General features: G+C 47.1%; 1 protein-coding gene and 1 long non-coding RNA gene across 10 annotated transcripts in view; one reads left to right on the top strand and one right to left on the bottom strand.

Annotated features, from left to right (window-relative positions):
* LOC118898348 overlaps positions 1-9640 on the bottom strand; it is a 73845-nt gene extending 64205 nt beyond the window's left edge. The window contains exons 1-3 of one of the 6 annotated variants that reach the window (XR_005020675.1): positions 9436-9640; positions 8568-8667; positions 3472-3569 (exon numbers count right to left, since the gene is read on the bottom strand). This is a non-coding gene — a long non-coding RNA (uncharacterized LOC118898348). The remainder of the gene's footprint in view (positions 1-3471; positions 3570-8567; positions 8668-9435) is intronic. The other 5 variants (XR_005020678.1, XR_005020676.1, XR_005020673.1 and 2 more) reach the window with 5 other exon arrangements.
* Positions 9641-9704: 64 nt separating this feature from the next.
* METTL21A (methyltransferase like 21A) overlaps positions 9705-14322 on the top strand; it is a 58347-nt gene continuing 53729 nt past the window's right edge. The window contains exons 1-3 of one of the 4 annotated variants that reach the window (XM_036858622.1): positions 9705-9856; positions 10521-10700; positions 12226-12337. In XM_036858622.1, coding sequence (XP_036714517.1) covers positions 10554-10700; positions 12226-12337 — 259 coding nt within the window. In that variant the 5' untranslated portion in view covers positions 9705-9856; positions 10521-10553. Of the gene's footprint in view, positions 9857-9999; positions 10099-10520; positions 10701-12225; positions 12338-14322 lie in introns of those variants that run through there. The other 3 variants (XR_005020672.1, XM_036858618.1, XM_036858621.1) reach the window with 3 other exon arrangements.

The following is a 14322-nucleotide window of genomic DNA, read 5'->3' as shown; positions in this document are numbered from 1 at the left end:
GTTGGAAAAATGGTGCCTATAAACTTACTCGACACCTATCTCATCAGCACATCTTGGATTCCCTTTCAGTTCTTTGTCTTTATTCTTTTGTCTTCGTTTTCAGTTCTTTTCATTCCAGTTGCTTTTTAAAATTTATGATTAATTAATTTATTTTTAAAATATTTATTTACTTATTTATTTGGTTGCACCAGGTCTTGGTTGCAGCAGGCAGGGTCCTTAGTTGTGGCATCAAACTCTTAGATGCGGCATGTGGGATCTAGTTCCCTGACCAGGGAGCGAACCCAGGCCCCCTGCGTCGGGAGCACACAGTCTTAACCACTGTGCCACAAGGGAAGTCCCTATGATTAATTTATTAATTTATTTTATTTATTTGGCTATGTCTGGTCTTAGTTGTGGCACATGGGATCTTTCATTGCAGCACGCAGGCTTCTCTCTAGTTGTGGCACGTGGGTTTCAGAGCACGTGAGCTCAGTAGTTGCTGCGCGCAGGCTTAGTTGCCCTGCGGCATGTGGGATCTTAGTTCCCCGACCAGGGATCAGGGATCGAATTGAACCTGCATCCCCTGCACTGGAAGGTGGATTCTTTACCACTGGACCACCAGGGAGGTCCCTCATTCCAGTTGCTTTGATTCCAGTTTGACCCAGTTGATTCATTCCAATTGATACCAGTAGCCAGTGGGTTCTGCTTCTTCCTTTCTAGATACTTTGTTTCCATCATTGCTGAATGTTACCATATTTATTTACCTAGAGCTAAAAGCCCCTTGAAGAAATCACCACAATCACTGGAGGAGACGGGTGTTCCTGGCCTGGCATGTTGTGGAAACCTCCTTCCTCCAGCCTTCCTCAGCCTCAGTGCCCCCAAGAGCCAGGCCAGCGAGCAGTGTTCCTTCCCCTCTCTGGGAGGGGACAACAGTGAGGAAATAGGTAATAGCAAAGACAGTAAATGATTCCTGTGTGCAAAGTACTGGTCTAAGCCCTGAGCATGGGGTAACCACCTTCCTCCTCATATCAAGTGGGCAGGGTCATGGTAAGATGCCCATTTTGCAGATGAGGAAAATGAGGCACAAAAATGCTAATTCATTGGTCAAGGTCATACAGCTAGAAAGGACACAGGAGTTAAATCCAGACCTTTGACTCCAAGCCTGTTTTCTTAATTCTTAGCTCTAAGGATACTCAATAATATGCATTGCAGTGTTCAGCGAGCTCTTCCATACATCTCCTCCTTTGGTGCCCACAGCAACCCTGTGAGGTGGGTATTGTCATCAACCCCATTTACAGATGAGGAAACCGAAGCGCAAGGCACAGCAGTGACTTGCCCAAGGTCCCGTGACTGGGGACTAGTGGAACTGGGACTCGAGTCCACGTCCTGCAACCCCAACACCCCACCCTTCCCCTGCCCCACCGTGCTGCGGAGCAGAACACTGGCCTTGTGCACAAGTGGTACTTTCGAATAAACTGAACCCAAAGTTGCAGTAAAGCTGCTAAGCAGGCAAGAGCATAGGAAGAAAGAAAGGCCAGCTTTCTGAGAAGCTGCAGCAGCCTGGGGGAGCCTGGTGGCTGAGTGGAGGTGGTGGGAAAGGGGCGAGACCAGAGACTGGTGCCCTGGTGGCCCAGACAGAAAGGCCTCTTTAAGTCCAATGCCCAGAAAAGTCTGGTGTCCAGGAGAGAGGCAAGACCTGGCGCTGGCCAGAGTCGCTCAGAGAGAACAGAACATGTCGGCTGGGCGCAGAGAGCAGCCAAGGGCAAGGGCAAGCCTGCGTCGCTCTTATAATCTTGAATTTTTAGGTAACAGGGGACTCTTGGACTTGTTTGAAGGCAAAAAGGACAGGCCGTTGGTGGAACAAGTTGGGGAGCAAGCCTCCCCAGAACTGGAGAGGGGACAGAATTCTTAGGGCCAGGTGGGGAGGGGACACCTTTTCATCGTAGGATGGACAAGAAAGGTGCAGCCAGAGATCACGCTTCTCCTTCGCGAACATTTATCAAGGTGTGTGTGGACTCAAGTCACCTGCTGACTGTGAGTGTAGAGAGGACATTTTTGTCTTTCAAACACAAGTTCATTTAAATATTAGGATCGCAGTTGTTGCTTGGCAAATACGATAGCAAGTTATTATATATGAGGACCTTATAGAACGTTTATATTCTGTTTACATTACTTCCTAAAAACACACAACAGAAAATATACCAGCTAAAGTGAAAAAGGGAAATTTATTCTCAGGTTACACCGGCATCCTATAGGTCCTGGGAGCCCAAGTGCAGCCAGGAACCAGACACGATGGCTCTCCTGTCATGCCCAGGACAGGAGAACCATCGGGAAGCCTGGCTTCTCCACACACAGCACACTGAGGATGGCCCTGCACGGGCACGACTTAACTCTCTTTTGTTCACGGACCCAGCCCAGACTGAAAGTATCAGGATTGTTTTTCTTCTTCAGGGGACCAAAAAGAAAAAAGCAGTTCAAACTGGCTTAAGGTAATTAGGGAATTTAGCGGCTCACATAACTAACAATTCCTGGCCCACTGGATCCAGGTGGTCACACGGCACCACAGGAGGCACCTCTCCCTCCACTGGTACCTGTGCTGGCTCCAGTCTCTGCTGGCTCAGCCCTCTTGGGACCAGATGACTAACAGGAACTCTGGTTCTCCGAGAGTCCCAGCAAATCTCAGGATGGGCTGCGGGTAAGCCCAGCGTTGGTCACATGCCCACTTCTGACCCACTCATGGCCAGATGGAAGGAAATGTCCATTGGCCAGACCTGGGACACGTGCCTGGTCCTAGAGCCACAGCTGAGGTCAGTCCCACCCCAGACACAGAACAGTAAGAGCAAATGCTACAGGAAGTTCACTGTTTGCTGGGCACGGTTTTAAGTGCTTTAGATAACTCATTCTAACCTCAGCTTACCGTCTTTGTTTACTAATTTAATCAGCACATTATCCCCTTTTTATAGCTGGGGAAATTGAGGTGCAGGTGAACGTGTCTTAGCCAAGGTCTCACAGCTAGTTGCAGCTAAGACGCAGAGCTGGGATTTGACCCGGACTCTTGGGCCCCAGAAGCTGGGCTCTTGACCATTAGCAAAAGGGGACTGCTACCAACAAAATGGGAAATGGATACTGAGCTAATAGAGATAATAACAAGAGATGTCCAATAGCCACCCTGAACTCTCGCTCTGCAGAGGGAATTATTTGTCCAGCCCGAGTGGCCCAGGGCAGGATCACACTGTACCAAGGTGGCTGCATTTACTGTGACCCTGTACACTGACTAGTTCCAGAAAACAGGAGGGATAAAAGAATAAGCTCCCTTCTACCACTATTCTCTAGTGAGGTGTCCTATGATTGGGGAAAGGCAATTGTAGTCACAGGGATAAAAATAAAAAGCTATCAACTAAAAGACCCTGGGCATAGTTATTCTACCCCACCCTAAATTCTGCTCCCCGCAAGGGGTGAGTGGGTAAGAAGGGTCCAAAAGCCTGCAGGTACCTGGGGGAACTGTGGAGCTGGAGAGGATGCCCAAGCATGGTCCGTTTCAGTTGTCTGGGTCCAGGAGAGGATCAGGGAATGAAGCCCAGTCCCGAATGCTATAAAGAAAAAGCACATAGATTTACAGATTGTTATATTATGATTGAGCCACGTTGTGGATTTACAAATAATCCAAAGTGAGTCTACCTTTTGCACATCTCCCACAAGACTGTCCTAAGTAGGAAAACAGTCTTCAAGCCTTAGAATCACAGTTGGATAAAGGCGGTCAGTAGTTTCAGGTGATGCTGACAAGGGGGAGGGGGACAGGTGTGGGGCAATTAAGGTGTCATTATGAGCTAGGCGGAGCTCCAAAAAAGGATGACTTTACTGAAACTAAAGCCACCCACACTAAAAGCTCCTACCTGTTTTGAAATTTCCGTCCCTTTCACACCTGTGTTCTGACAGCTTCTGCTGAGTTATACTCCATAACAAACCCCAGTCTCAGTGGTTAGCTCAACAAAGGTTTATTTCTCACTCGTGGCTCCCATATTTTACAGGTCGTTTGTGGTTCTGCTCCACCTGGGGATGGGGTTACGGAGCGCCCCCATCTGGGGCCTGCAGGTCTTTAGCAAAGGGAAAAGGCGCAATCCTGCTGTGCCTCATAGGTGGCACCCACTTTCTATTGGCCAAAGCAAGTCATGTGGCCAAGCCTGACTTCAACAGGGTGGGGAGACATCCCTCCTTTGGGAAGGGTCAACTAGGACAGGTCTGTAGAAGGCGGACTGGGTATTAAAAATAATGCAATCTACCACATGCCCAATTTGTTTCTGAGGATTAAAAATTTGCAAGTATTCACGGGGAACCACTGGCTGTCTTGGTTTATTCTGATAAAAATAAAGCTGCATTAAAAAAAAAATAGAGGGCTTCCCTGGTGGCACAGTGGTTAAGAATCTGCCTGCCAATGCAGGGGACACGGGTTCGAGCCCTGGTCCGGGAAGATACCACATGCCGCGGAGCAACTGGGCCCATGCGCCACGACTACTGAGCCTGCACTCTAGAGCCCGTGAGCCACAACTACTGAGCCTGTGAGCCACAACTACTGAGCCCATGAGCCACAACTACTGAAGCCCGTGTGCCTAGAGCCCGTGCTCCGCGACAAGAGAAGCCACTGCAATGAGAAGTCCGCGCACCGCAACGAAGAGTAGCCCCCACTTGCCACAACTAGAGAAAGCCCGCACCCAGCAACAAAGACCCAACGCACCCGAAAATAAATAAATAAATAAATTTAAAAAAAAAATAGAGCTGCACTTAATGTTTATGGAACAAGTAGACATTAAGTGTCTACATGAGTTGCATATGTTCCTAAACATTCTTTCTGGTGCTCCCTGAGCCAAATGCTACCAATCAGAACACTGGCTGGGGCTAAAGGACACTCTTGTCTAATACTAACAAGGAAAAGCAAATGACAACTTTCTAGATAAACTGTAAGTAAATATAATGAGGTAGATGTTCTATGTCAGTTTAGTGGAGTGCTGGAGAGGTTGGGAGGTTTGGTTTTGTTTCGTAAAGACCTATGTATGATTTCAGCAGAAACCATGGAGAGCAGGGAGAAGGAATGGGGGAGGGGCACAATCTGTGACAGGCTTTATGGATGAGGAACCTGGGATCTTGGGAGGTTTATAGTACAGGTAACCTTAAGCAACAAGAGGATTAGGGGTGCTGACCCTCTGTGCAATCAAAAATCTGCATATAACTTATAGCCAGCCCTTCCTATCCGCAGTTCCCCTGTATTCTCAGGTTCAACAAACTGCAGGTCACGTAGTACTGAAGTGTGTACTATTGAAAAAAATCTGACTATAAGTGGACTGGCATGGTACAAACCCATGCTGTTCAAGGGTCAATTGTAATTACTCAAGGTCATACCAATTAAACTGTCAGAGGCAGAATTTAAATTTTCACAGTTCCTCTGGCTCCAAAGCACATCCTTTTTCTTGTGCCCAGTGATGGCTCCCCAAAGGAAAGGGACAAAGAGAGGAAAAGAGAAAATAAGGAGACAGAAGGTTTACAAAAAGGAAAGTTGAGAGGGAGAAGCAACACAGAGAGGTAGAGGAGGTAAGAAAGAAAGGAGATACTAGGAGAGAAAAAAGGAGAGGGAGAGAAGACCAAAAGAATAAAAATAAAAAAGGAAAAAATGAATAATAATATTGAAGGAGAAGAATAAAGTTGGAGGACTGACACCATCTGACTTCAGACTTACTGTAAAGCTGTAGTAATGAAGACAGTGTGGTATTGGTGAAAGAACAGACAAATAGATGGAGCAGAATAGAGAGCCCAGGAATTGACTCATATAAATACAGTCAGGAGATTTTTGACAAAGTGCCAAAGGCAATCCAAGGGAGAAAAAGATAGTCTTTTCAACAAATGGTGCTGGAACAACTGGACATTCACATGCAAAAAATAAATCTAGACACAGACCTATACCCTTCACAAAAATTAACTTGATATGGATCACAGACTTAAATTAAAATGTAAAACTATAAAACTCTTAGAAGATAACATAGGAGAAAACCTAGATGACCTTGAGTAAAGTGATGCTGTTTTAGGTATAATACCAAAGGCATGATCCATGAAAGAAATAATTGATAAGCTGAACTTCCATTAAAATTAAACATTTCTGGGGACTTCCCTGGCAGTCCAGTGGTTAAGAATCTGTGCTTCCACTGCAGGGGGCGTGGTTTTGATCCCTGGTCAGGGAACTAAGATCCCACATGCCATGTGGTGCGGCCAAAAGAATAAATAAAATAAATAACGGCTGGAAGCCTAATGAGACACAAAAATGAGAAGTGAAAAAAAGTTAAACACCTCTGCTCTGTGAAAGAAACTGTCAAGAGAATAAGAAGACAAGCCACAGACTGGGAGAAAATATTTGCAAAAGACACATCTAATAAAGGACTGTTATCTAAAATATACAAAGAACACTTAAAATTTAACAATAAGAAAACAATCATATTTTAAAATGTCCAAATAACAGGTACATGAAAATGTGCTCAACATCACTAATCATCACAGGAATGCAAATCAATGCCACAATGAGATATCACCTTACACCTGTTGAATGGCTATTATCAAAAAGCTAAGAGATAGCAAGTGTTGGTGAGAATGTGGAGAAAAGGAAACCCTTGTGCACTGTTGGCAGGAATGTAAATTGGTACGACCACTATGAAAAACAGTATGGAGGTTCCTCAAAAAATTAAAAAGTAGAACAGAATTACCATATAATCCAGCAATCTCACTTCTGGGTACATATATCTGAAGGAAATGAAAACACTGTCTTAAAGAGATACCAGCATTCTCGTGTTCTATGCAGCATTATTCACAATAGCCAAGACATGGGAGCAACCTAAGTTCCATCATCAGATGAATGAAGAAAATGTGGTATGTGTATACACACACACACACACACCCCACAGGGAGTATTATTCAGCCATAAAAAAGAAGGAAACCCTGCCATTTTCGACAACATGAATGACCTTGGGGGTATTATGGTAAGTGAAATAAGTCAGACAGACAAATACTATATGATCTCACTTAAATGTGGAATCTAAAAAAAAAAAAAAAAAAGACTCATAGAGATAGAGAACAGATTGGTGGTGGCCAGAAGCAGAGGATGGGAGGTGGGGGAAATGGGTGTAGGTGATCAAAAGGCACAAACTTCCAGTTATAAGTTCTGGGGATATAATGTACAGAATGTAACCGTAGTTAACAATACTGTTTTATACATTTGAAATTTGCTAAGAGAGTAGATCTTAAAAGTTCTCATCACAAGGAAAAAAATTGTAACTATGTGAGGTGATGGATATTAACTAAGCTTATTGTGGTAATCATTTTGCAGTATTTACATATATCAAGTCATTATGTTGTATACCATAAACTGATACAATGTTATATATCAATTACATCTCAATAAAACTGGAAAGAAAAGATGTTCTACATCATATGTCATTAGGGAACTGCAGATTAAAACAACAGTGAGGTACCACTACAAGCCCATTAGAATAGCCAAAATCCGAAACACTGACGACACCAAATGCTGGTAAGGATGTGAAGCAACAGGAACTCTCATTTCTGGTGGGACTGCAAAATCATACAGTCACTTTGGAAGACAGCTTGGCAGTTTCTTATAAAACTAAACACACTCTTACCATATGACTCAGCAATGATGCTCCTTGGTATCTACCCAAAGGAGCTGAAAACTTATGTCCACAAAGAAGCCTGTACAGGAATGTTTACAGCAGCTTTATTCATAATTGCCAAAACCTGGAAGCAACCAAGATGTCCTTTAGTGGGTAAATGGATAAACTGTACTACATCTATACAATGGAATGTTTGTCATTCAGCACTAAAAAGAAATGATTACCAAACAATGAAAAGACATGGAAGAACCTTAAACGCACACTAAGCAAAGGAAGCCAATCTGAAAAGGCTACATACTGTATCATTCTAACTATATGACATTCTGGAAAAGGCAAAACTATGGAGAGTTTAAAAAAAAAAAAATCAGTGGTTGCCAAAGGTTATGGAGGAAGGACGGATGTGTAGAGGACCGAGGATTTTTAGGAAGTGCAACTACTCTGTATGATACTATAATGGTGGATACATATCTTCTACACTTGTCCAAGCTCATAAGATGTACAACATCAACAGTGAACCCTCATGTGTAAACTGTGGCCTTTGGGTTCTAATAACATGTCAGTGTAGGTTCATCAACTGTAATAAATGTACCATTCTGGTGGGAGATGTTGAGAATGGGGGAGGCTGTGTATGGGGCAGGGAGTGTTTGGGAAATCTCTGTACAAATCTCTGCCAATTTTGCTGTGAACTTAAAACTGCTCTCAAAAATACATTTAAAAAAAAGTTAAAAATGAATAATTGAGCAAAGCAAAGAAAGAAAAAAAAAGTAAAAGACCTTCACTGGTGACCTTCAAAGTTCACTTCAAGCCATCTTTGCAGCCCCACGTCCCAGCCTTCTAAGACCTGGACAGAGAGCGGGGCACGCCCCCAGCGGGAAGCGAGAGGCGAGGAGAGGGGGTGGTCTAGGCCTGGCCTGAGCCTCTTACCGGTGGCTGGCGGCGGGAATCACCCGGGAAGCTCTGAAAAACAGGAATTCTCCGGCCCCACCGCGCACCAGCTGAGCCTTTCCGGTGGCAGCGTCCAGCTCTGCGGAGTTGAAAAGCGCTCCAGTTCATCCTAACGTGCAGGCGGAGCTGAGAATCGCCATGAGAGCGGCGGCCGGTGGGGTCGGGGGTCAAGGTCCGAGAGGAAAAAGAAACCTTCCCGGGAGAAGGATGCGCCCCCGCCCCGTCCCCCAGCGCGGTCACATTCTTGGATGTTCACTCCAGCCGCGCGCTTCCCAGGGGCCTGCGGCCAGATGCCACACTCTCAGCAGCTCTCACCTCAAAAACAGGTGTCCCCAGGGCAGGTGCGCTAACCTTCTGCCCCGGGAGGAGGGAGACCGAGTCCGTGACTGGGGCCGACAGCGCGCCCCGCCCCGTGTAACAATCCAGTCCCGGGAGCCACGGGCTGGCTCCGCGAAGGGCTTGGTCACGTTTCCCACTCTATTGGCGCGGAGCCCGCGGTTACACCAATTCGGACTTCACTTTAGTGACACGAATACGGATGGGTGTGACCACGTGTTCTTTGGAGCGAATTTTCTCCTATACCTCCTAACTGACCACCGTTAAAACTAAAAACAAGCAAGCACACACATTGAAAAACACACCCAAAAAAGGCGCGCGCGCGAGAACGAGCACACATACAAGTGGACCCAGCGCCTGTCCAGCGCCAGGCGGGTGGCTTCCGGGTTCCCGGTCGCCCTGGCACCCACGGCCTCCGCGCACCCCCCCACCCCTCCGCGCCTCCGCACCTAGCTCTCCCGGCCAGTTCTGCCCTTGGCAGCCCGAGAAACTGACTTGGGGGCCCAAATACCTTGGGGACCTACGCGGAGGGAGCACCGCCTCCGCCCCGCCGCGGCATCCCCGCTCCGGGCCCCTGGCCCACACCCGCCACTCCGCGCCGCTGGTACTCGGGGAGCACTTGTCCTGGGAAGGCGGGGGACCGGAAACGCGTGGCCCTGGCGCGGACCGACCACCTCCGCCCGCCTCCGCCCGGCCGCACGCCAGTCTACCGGCTCTCTGGCCCTTTAAGGCGGATTTTTCCGCCGTCGACCTGGGGGCGGGGAAAGCGTCGCGCGCACCAGGCGGGGGCCGCCTCCGGAGCCATAAGTGGAGGCGAGGCGGCGCCTTGGGCCCTAGGGTGTGGCGGGCCAGCGCCGCTGGAGGGGGGCTCCTGTCCAAGCTCCCGCCCCTACCTCGCCTGTTTCCGCAGCTCCGGGGCCCGCGGGAAGGACGTGCGTACCTGTCGGCCCTTCAGTGGGGCGGGCGGGGGGGCAGGTTGGGCGACTCTGGGGAGGCCTCCGAGCCGCGGGTGCCTGAGTCCACGGGGACCCGGGGCCTCGCTACCCGCGAGCGACTCGGAATCCACGAGTGTCTTTAACTTTCAGTCTCCAGGAAATGGAACTGTGTCGACCGTGTATCTCTAGCTGGTGTCATAAAGCAGGAAAATCATCGTTAACACCCAGTTTAAGTTCAGGTTCGAGTCCGTGGTGGTCGCAATTGAACGCACCGATTTAGAGGGAGTGAGGGAAGAACAAAACACGAAAAAATGCCCTGCAGACCGCAGCGGGTTGCCGCCGCAGTCCACGCGGGCCCGGGCAGTTTAGGAAGCGGTACTTTCTCCGCGGCCCCGGGCTGTCACCTCCGCCTCGCTCACTCTTACCCCGCTGCGAATTCACTGAGTGGTTACAGCTGAGTGCATAGCCATTCCGCACCTTTGGCATGAATTCCCAGCGACATCTCACTTCCCAGGAGAGCCAGGCAAAAGGAATTAGAGGCTTCCCGCAACCCCGTTTCTGCTTTTGAACTTGTAAAACGGCCTTAAGAAGCATTTGGAGCTCCTAAAGAGATAATGCATTTTCTGGCTAGAACCTCACTCAGGATTCTTTTGCCTCACAGCTTTGAGCGAGCAGAGAGCTGGGCGCGGGCGAGATGGCCCTGGTGCCCTATGAGGAGACCGCAGAAATGGGGCTGCAGAGATTTCACAAGCCTCTTGCCACCTTCTCCTTGGCAAACCACACCATACAGATCCGGCAAGACTGGAAACAACTGGGAGTCTCAGCGGTGGTTTGGGACGCGGTAAGTAAGCCCGGGGGGCCTCTGAAGGCATCAGCAATTGATTGTAAGACTGGTCTTTATTTTTAAAAAGTAACAGCTTTATTGGGTTGTAATTCATATATCGTACATTTCACCTATTTAAAGTGTGTGTGTGTGTTTTTTTTTAAAGTAAGTTCACAGAGTGGTACTGCTCAATTTTGAAACATTGCATCACTCCACCCCTTCCAAAAAAAAAACTCCTACCCATTAGAATCACTTCCCTGATCCTTCCCCACCAAATAGATTGCATTTTAAGGGTGAGTAAAGAAAACTGAAAGAAATTAAATGACTTACCAGTAATTTACCCAGCAGGGAAGAGGGAGGGCTGGAAGGAAAGAAAGCTGGGGCCCCTAGCTGCTTTGGACAATTATTAAGTTAGTTTTTAAGTTTAACATTGCGCAAAGGATATTGTAAACTGACAAAACCAAAACTGAAGATTATGTGTTTTCTTTAAGGTTTCCACAGTTGTAATGATCAAAAATGATACTATAATTGCTGCTTTACTTTTTTCTCTCCCAGCACTGTTCTTTCAGCTGCTTGTGACAGAGACTTGCCCTAAGCATCTAGCCACACCTGGGATTCAGTGGGAGCTCAGTGAATGTTGGATGAATGATTGGTGTAGATGCAATTTTACAATCTAAATATTGTATTAGGGGTGTTAGAGAAACACTTAGGAATAAAAGTCTTCATATATCATAACCCAGTAATATCATTTCTAGGAATCTAGTCCAGGGTAACTACAAGAAAAGTTTTCTCAGAAAGAGTAATAAAGATACATAGCAGTGAGGAATGGGTGAATCTCCTACATTCTCACCAAGAAGAGGAATTGCTAAGTATGCTAATAGTATGTGGCTATGAAGAACAAATTATATTTTAAAATTACGTTAACAGTATACAGTGATTTATAGAGTTATATGCAAATGCTAACTCACACATCAAGTCCAAACCTTTGGCTAAAACTTACTTTTGATACCCAGCTCCTCTGGGGTGATGAGCGTTAGGGACGCAGGAGAGGAGGAGAGAGGGAGGAAACTCCAGGAGCCTTGGCGCTGCTCTGCTTTTTCCTTTTGGTTGTGGCCTTGCTGATTTGAACTTGGTTTAGGAACTGGACATTCCTTTAAGCAGAATCACAGAGACTGTTCATGTCAGCTCTACCAGAGTGATTTTATAAACCTCGAGTGTAAAAATGCTGTGACACAGTAAGAAATTAGTCTTCCCAGATTCAGCAGAACCCTGTCCTGGGTGGTCAGTGTCCCTGACCACTGCTGTCCCCGTAAGGGCCTCTGTTGGGGCCTGGAGCAGCTGTGCTGGGGAACTCGGTGTCTGTGCTTGCTCCAGGTGACCTCCCAGCAGCAGCTGAGTTCCTGTGTGTGCTGTTACACTGGGAATTGAACCTTGCGGTGGGAGGGGAGTATGTGATGTCTTCTTGGAGCATGTAGCCTGCTTGAAACCCTTCAGGCCCTGAAGCGCTTGTTGACCTAAATTGTCATGCTGTGTTTTGACTCAGGCTGTCATTCTGGCCACGTATCTGGAGATGGGAGCTGTGGAGCTCAGGGGCTGCTCTGCCGTGGAGCTGGGTGCTGGCACGGGGCTGGTGGGCATGGTGGCTGCCCTGCTGGGTGAGTGGCAAGCATGGCTCACTCCTGTGTGAGTGGAACTCACGGAGGGGCACCTTTTCCTGACACAGAGCTCATTGTGAGTTTCCCTCTTACTGGGTTACTCTTTTTCCTCCTGTACTTATTATGAGTCACAGGCCAACTGCTGTGCTCTCAACTCCAGGAAGGCTAATTCCTTCTCTCTCTCTCATCCTATTATTTATACTTGTCACGGGAGATTGCTTTGCCCACTTCACTTCTGTGAAGCCCATAATATGATCTTAAGGCAACTGAGTTCAAAGAGAATTATCTTTGATTATTATTATAATAATAATAATTATTGATTATTATTATTATTTGTGTACATAGCTTTTTACAGTTTAGGTGCTGTCTCTGTACTCTCGGATTTAACCCTAGGAGGTCGGGAGAGCAGATAGTCTCTTACTTCATTGCTGAGGAAGCTTTGCTGGTTTTTTTCTTTTAGGGAGGGCTGCCCCCACCCCCACCCCCCACCCCGCAGTTTGTACTGACATCTATTAACCAGTGTGCAGTTCTGAAACGATACCAAGGTTTGTCGTTTTTTGCTTGGCATACAGACATTAGTTTAGGCCTAGAGTATTTTTAAGCTTCATTTCTGTTTTATAGTTCATTGTTGACTCTTTTCTACAACTTCCTGCTCATACATTTCAAGCTGTGCCTTGATTGGATAGACCAGCCTCTGAGATACAATGTATAATATTCCCCACTTCAGTGTTGTCACCTGGAGCTCTTGTTAAAATGCAGTTTCTGCTTCTGTAGGTCTGGGGTGGGGCCTGAGAGCCTGCATTTCTAACAAGCTCCCAGGTGATGATGATGATGCCGTAACTGCTGGTCCTCAGACCGCACTTGGGTGGTCAGGATCTAGAGTTCCATCAAGTGTGTACAGATACTTGAGCACCCACTAAAGCCCCGCTTTTGTCCTGTCCTTTTTCTGGTAGCATATCTTTTTCAGTATTCCTTTCTCTGTTTAGATTTTGCCTTCCAAGATTTGATGGGGAGCACGGGCAGGAGTGGTGGGTGGAAGTGTGTACATAGAAATTGATTTAGGTCCATCTGTCTGACACCACAGCATGTTCAGTCACTGAGGAGGCCCTAGCCGATACACCACCTTTTGATCTCCTCAGGTTAACCTTATATCGTCCCCATGTATGTTAGGTATGTTTTTAATTTTCATTTTTCCAGTGAAGCTGGGATTCCAGGAGAGGAAGCCACTTTCTGAAGTCCTGATCAGGGGTGGCCCGAGACTCAAACCAGGTTTGTCAGACACAGAGGCCCAGGTTCTTTTCTTTCCACGGCACTAACTCCCATCTCTGTGATGTTTGAGAGGACTTAACTGGAAGGGGAAATGAGGTTTCTTCTGTCTCCTCCTGAGAACAGGGCCTCCTCACTGCTGTCGAGACAGCAGAGCACGGTGACCTGCAAAGGGTTAGAGGCCCACTTGGCTCTGACTTTTTTTTGTTTCAATTTAATTTTATCGAAGCATAGTTGATTCACAGTGCCGTGCCCACTTCTGCACAGCAAGGCGACCCAGCCATGCATAGACACATTTTCCGTTACGGTCCATCACAGGATACTGGATACAGTTCCCTGTGCTACACAGTAGGACTCTGCTGTCTGTCCATTCCACATACAATAGTTCGGCATCTGCCAATCCCAAACTCCCAATACTTCCTTCCCCACCACCACGCCCTCAAACCCCCCAACCGCAAGTCCACTCTCCACAGGCTCTGACCTCTTTTAATTCTTACTAGCTGTGTCACCTTGGGCAAGTTGCTGAATCTCTAAACTTCAGTTTCCCAATAAACTGGGGATAATAACCATATTGACTGGCCAACAGGGATCAAATGAGATCACGCATAGAAATCTGTTAGCCCGCTGACTGGCACAAAGTAAACGCTCAACAAGCGTTCTCTGCATTTTCATTTCTGATCTAGAAATCTGGATCTGTGGGCTTGGGAAAGCCAGCGTAA

Source organism: Balaenoptera musculus, chromosome 7, assembly GCF_009873245.2.
Source record: "Balaenoptera musculus isolate JJ_BM4_2016_0621 chromosome 7, mBalMus1.pri.v3, whole genome shotgun sequence".
NCBI lineage: Eukaryota > Metazoa > Chordata > Mammalia > Artiodactyla > Balaenopteridae > Balaenoptera > Balaenoptera musculus.
Note: the sequence above shows the minus strand (reverse complement) of the source record. Positions and strands in the feature narration are given on the sequence as shown.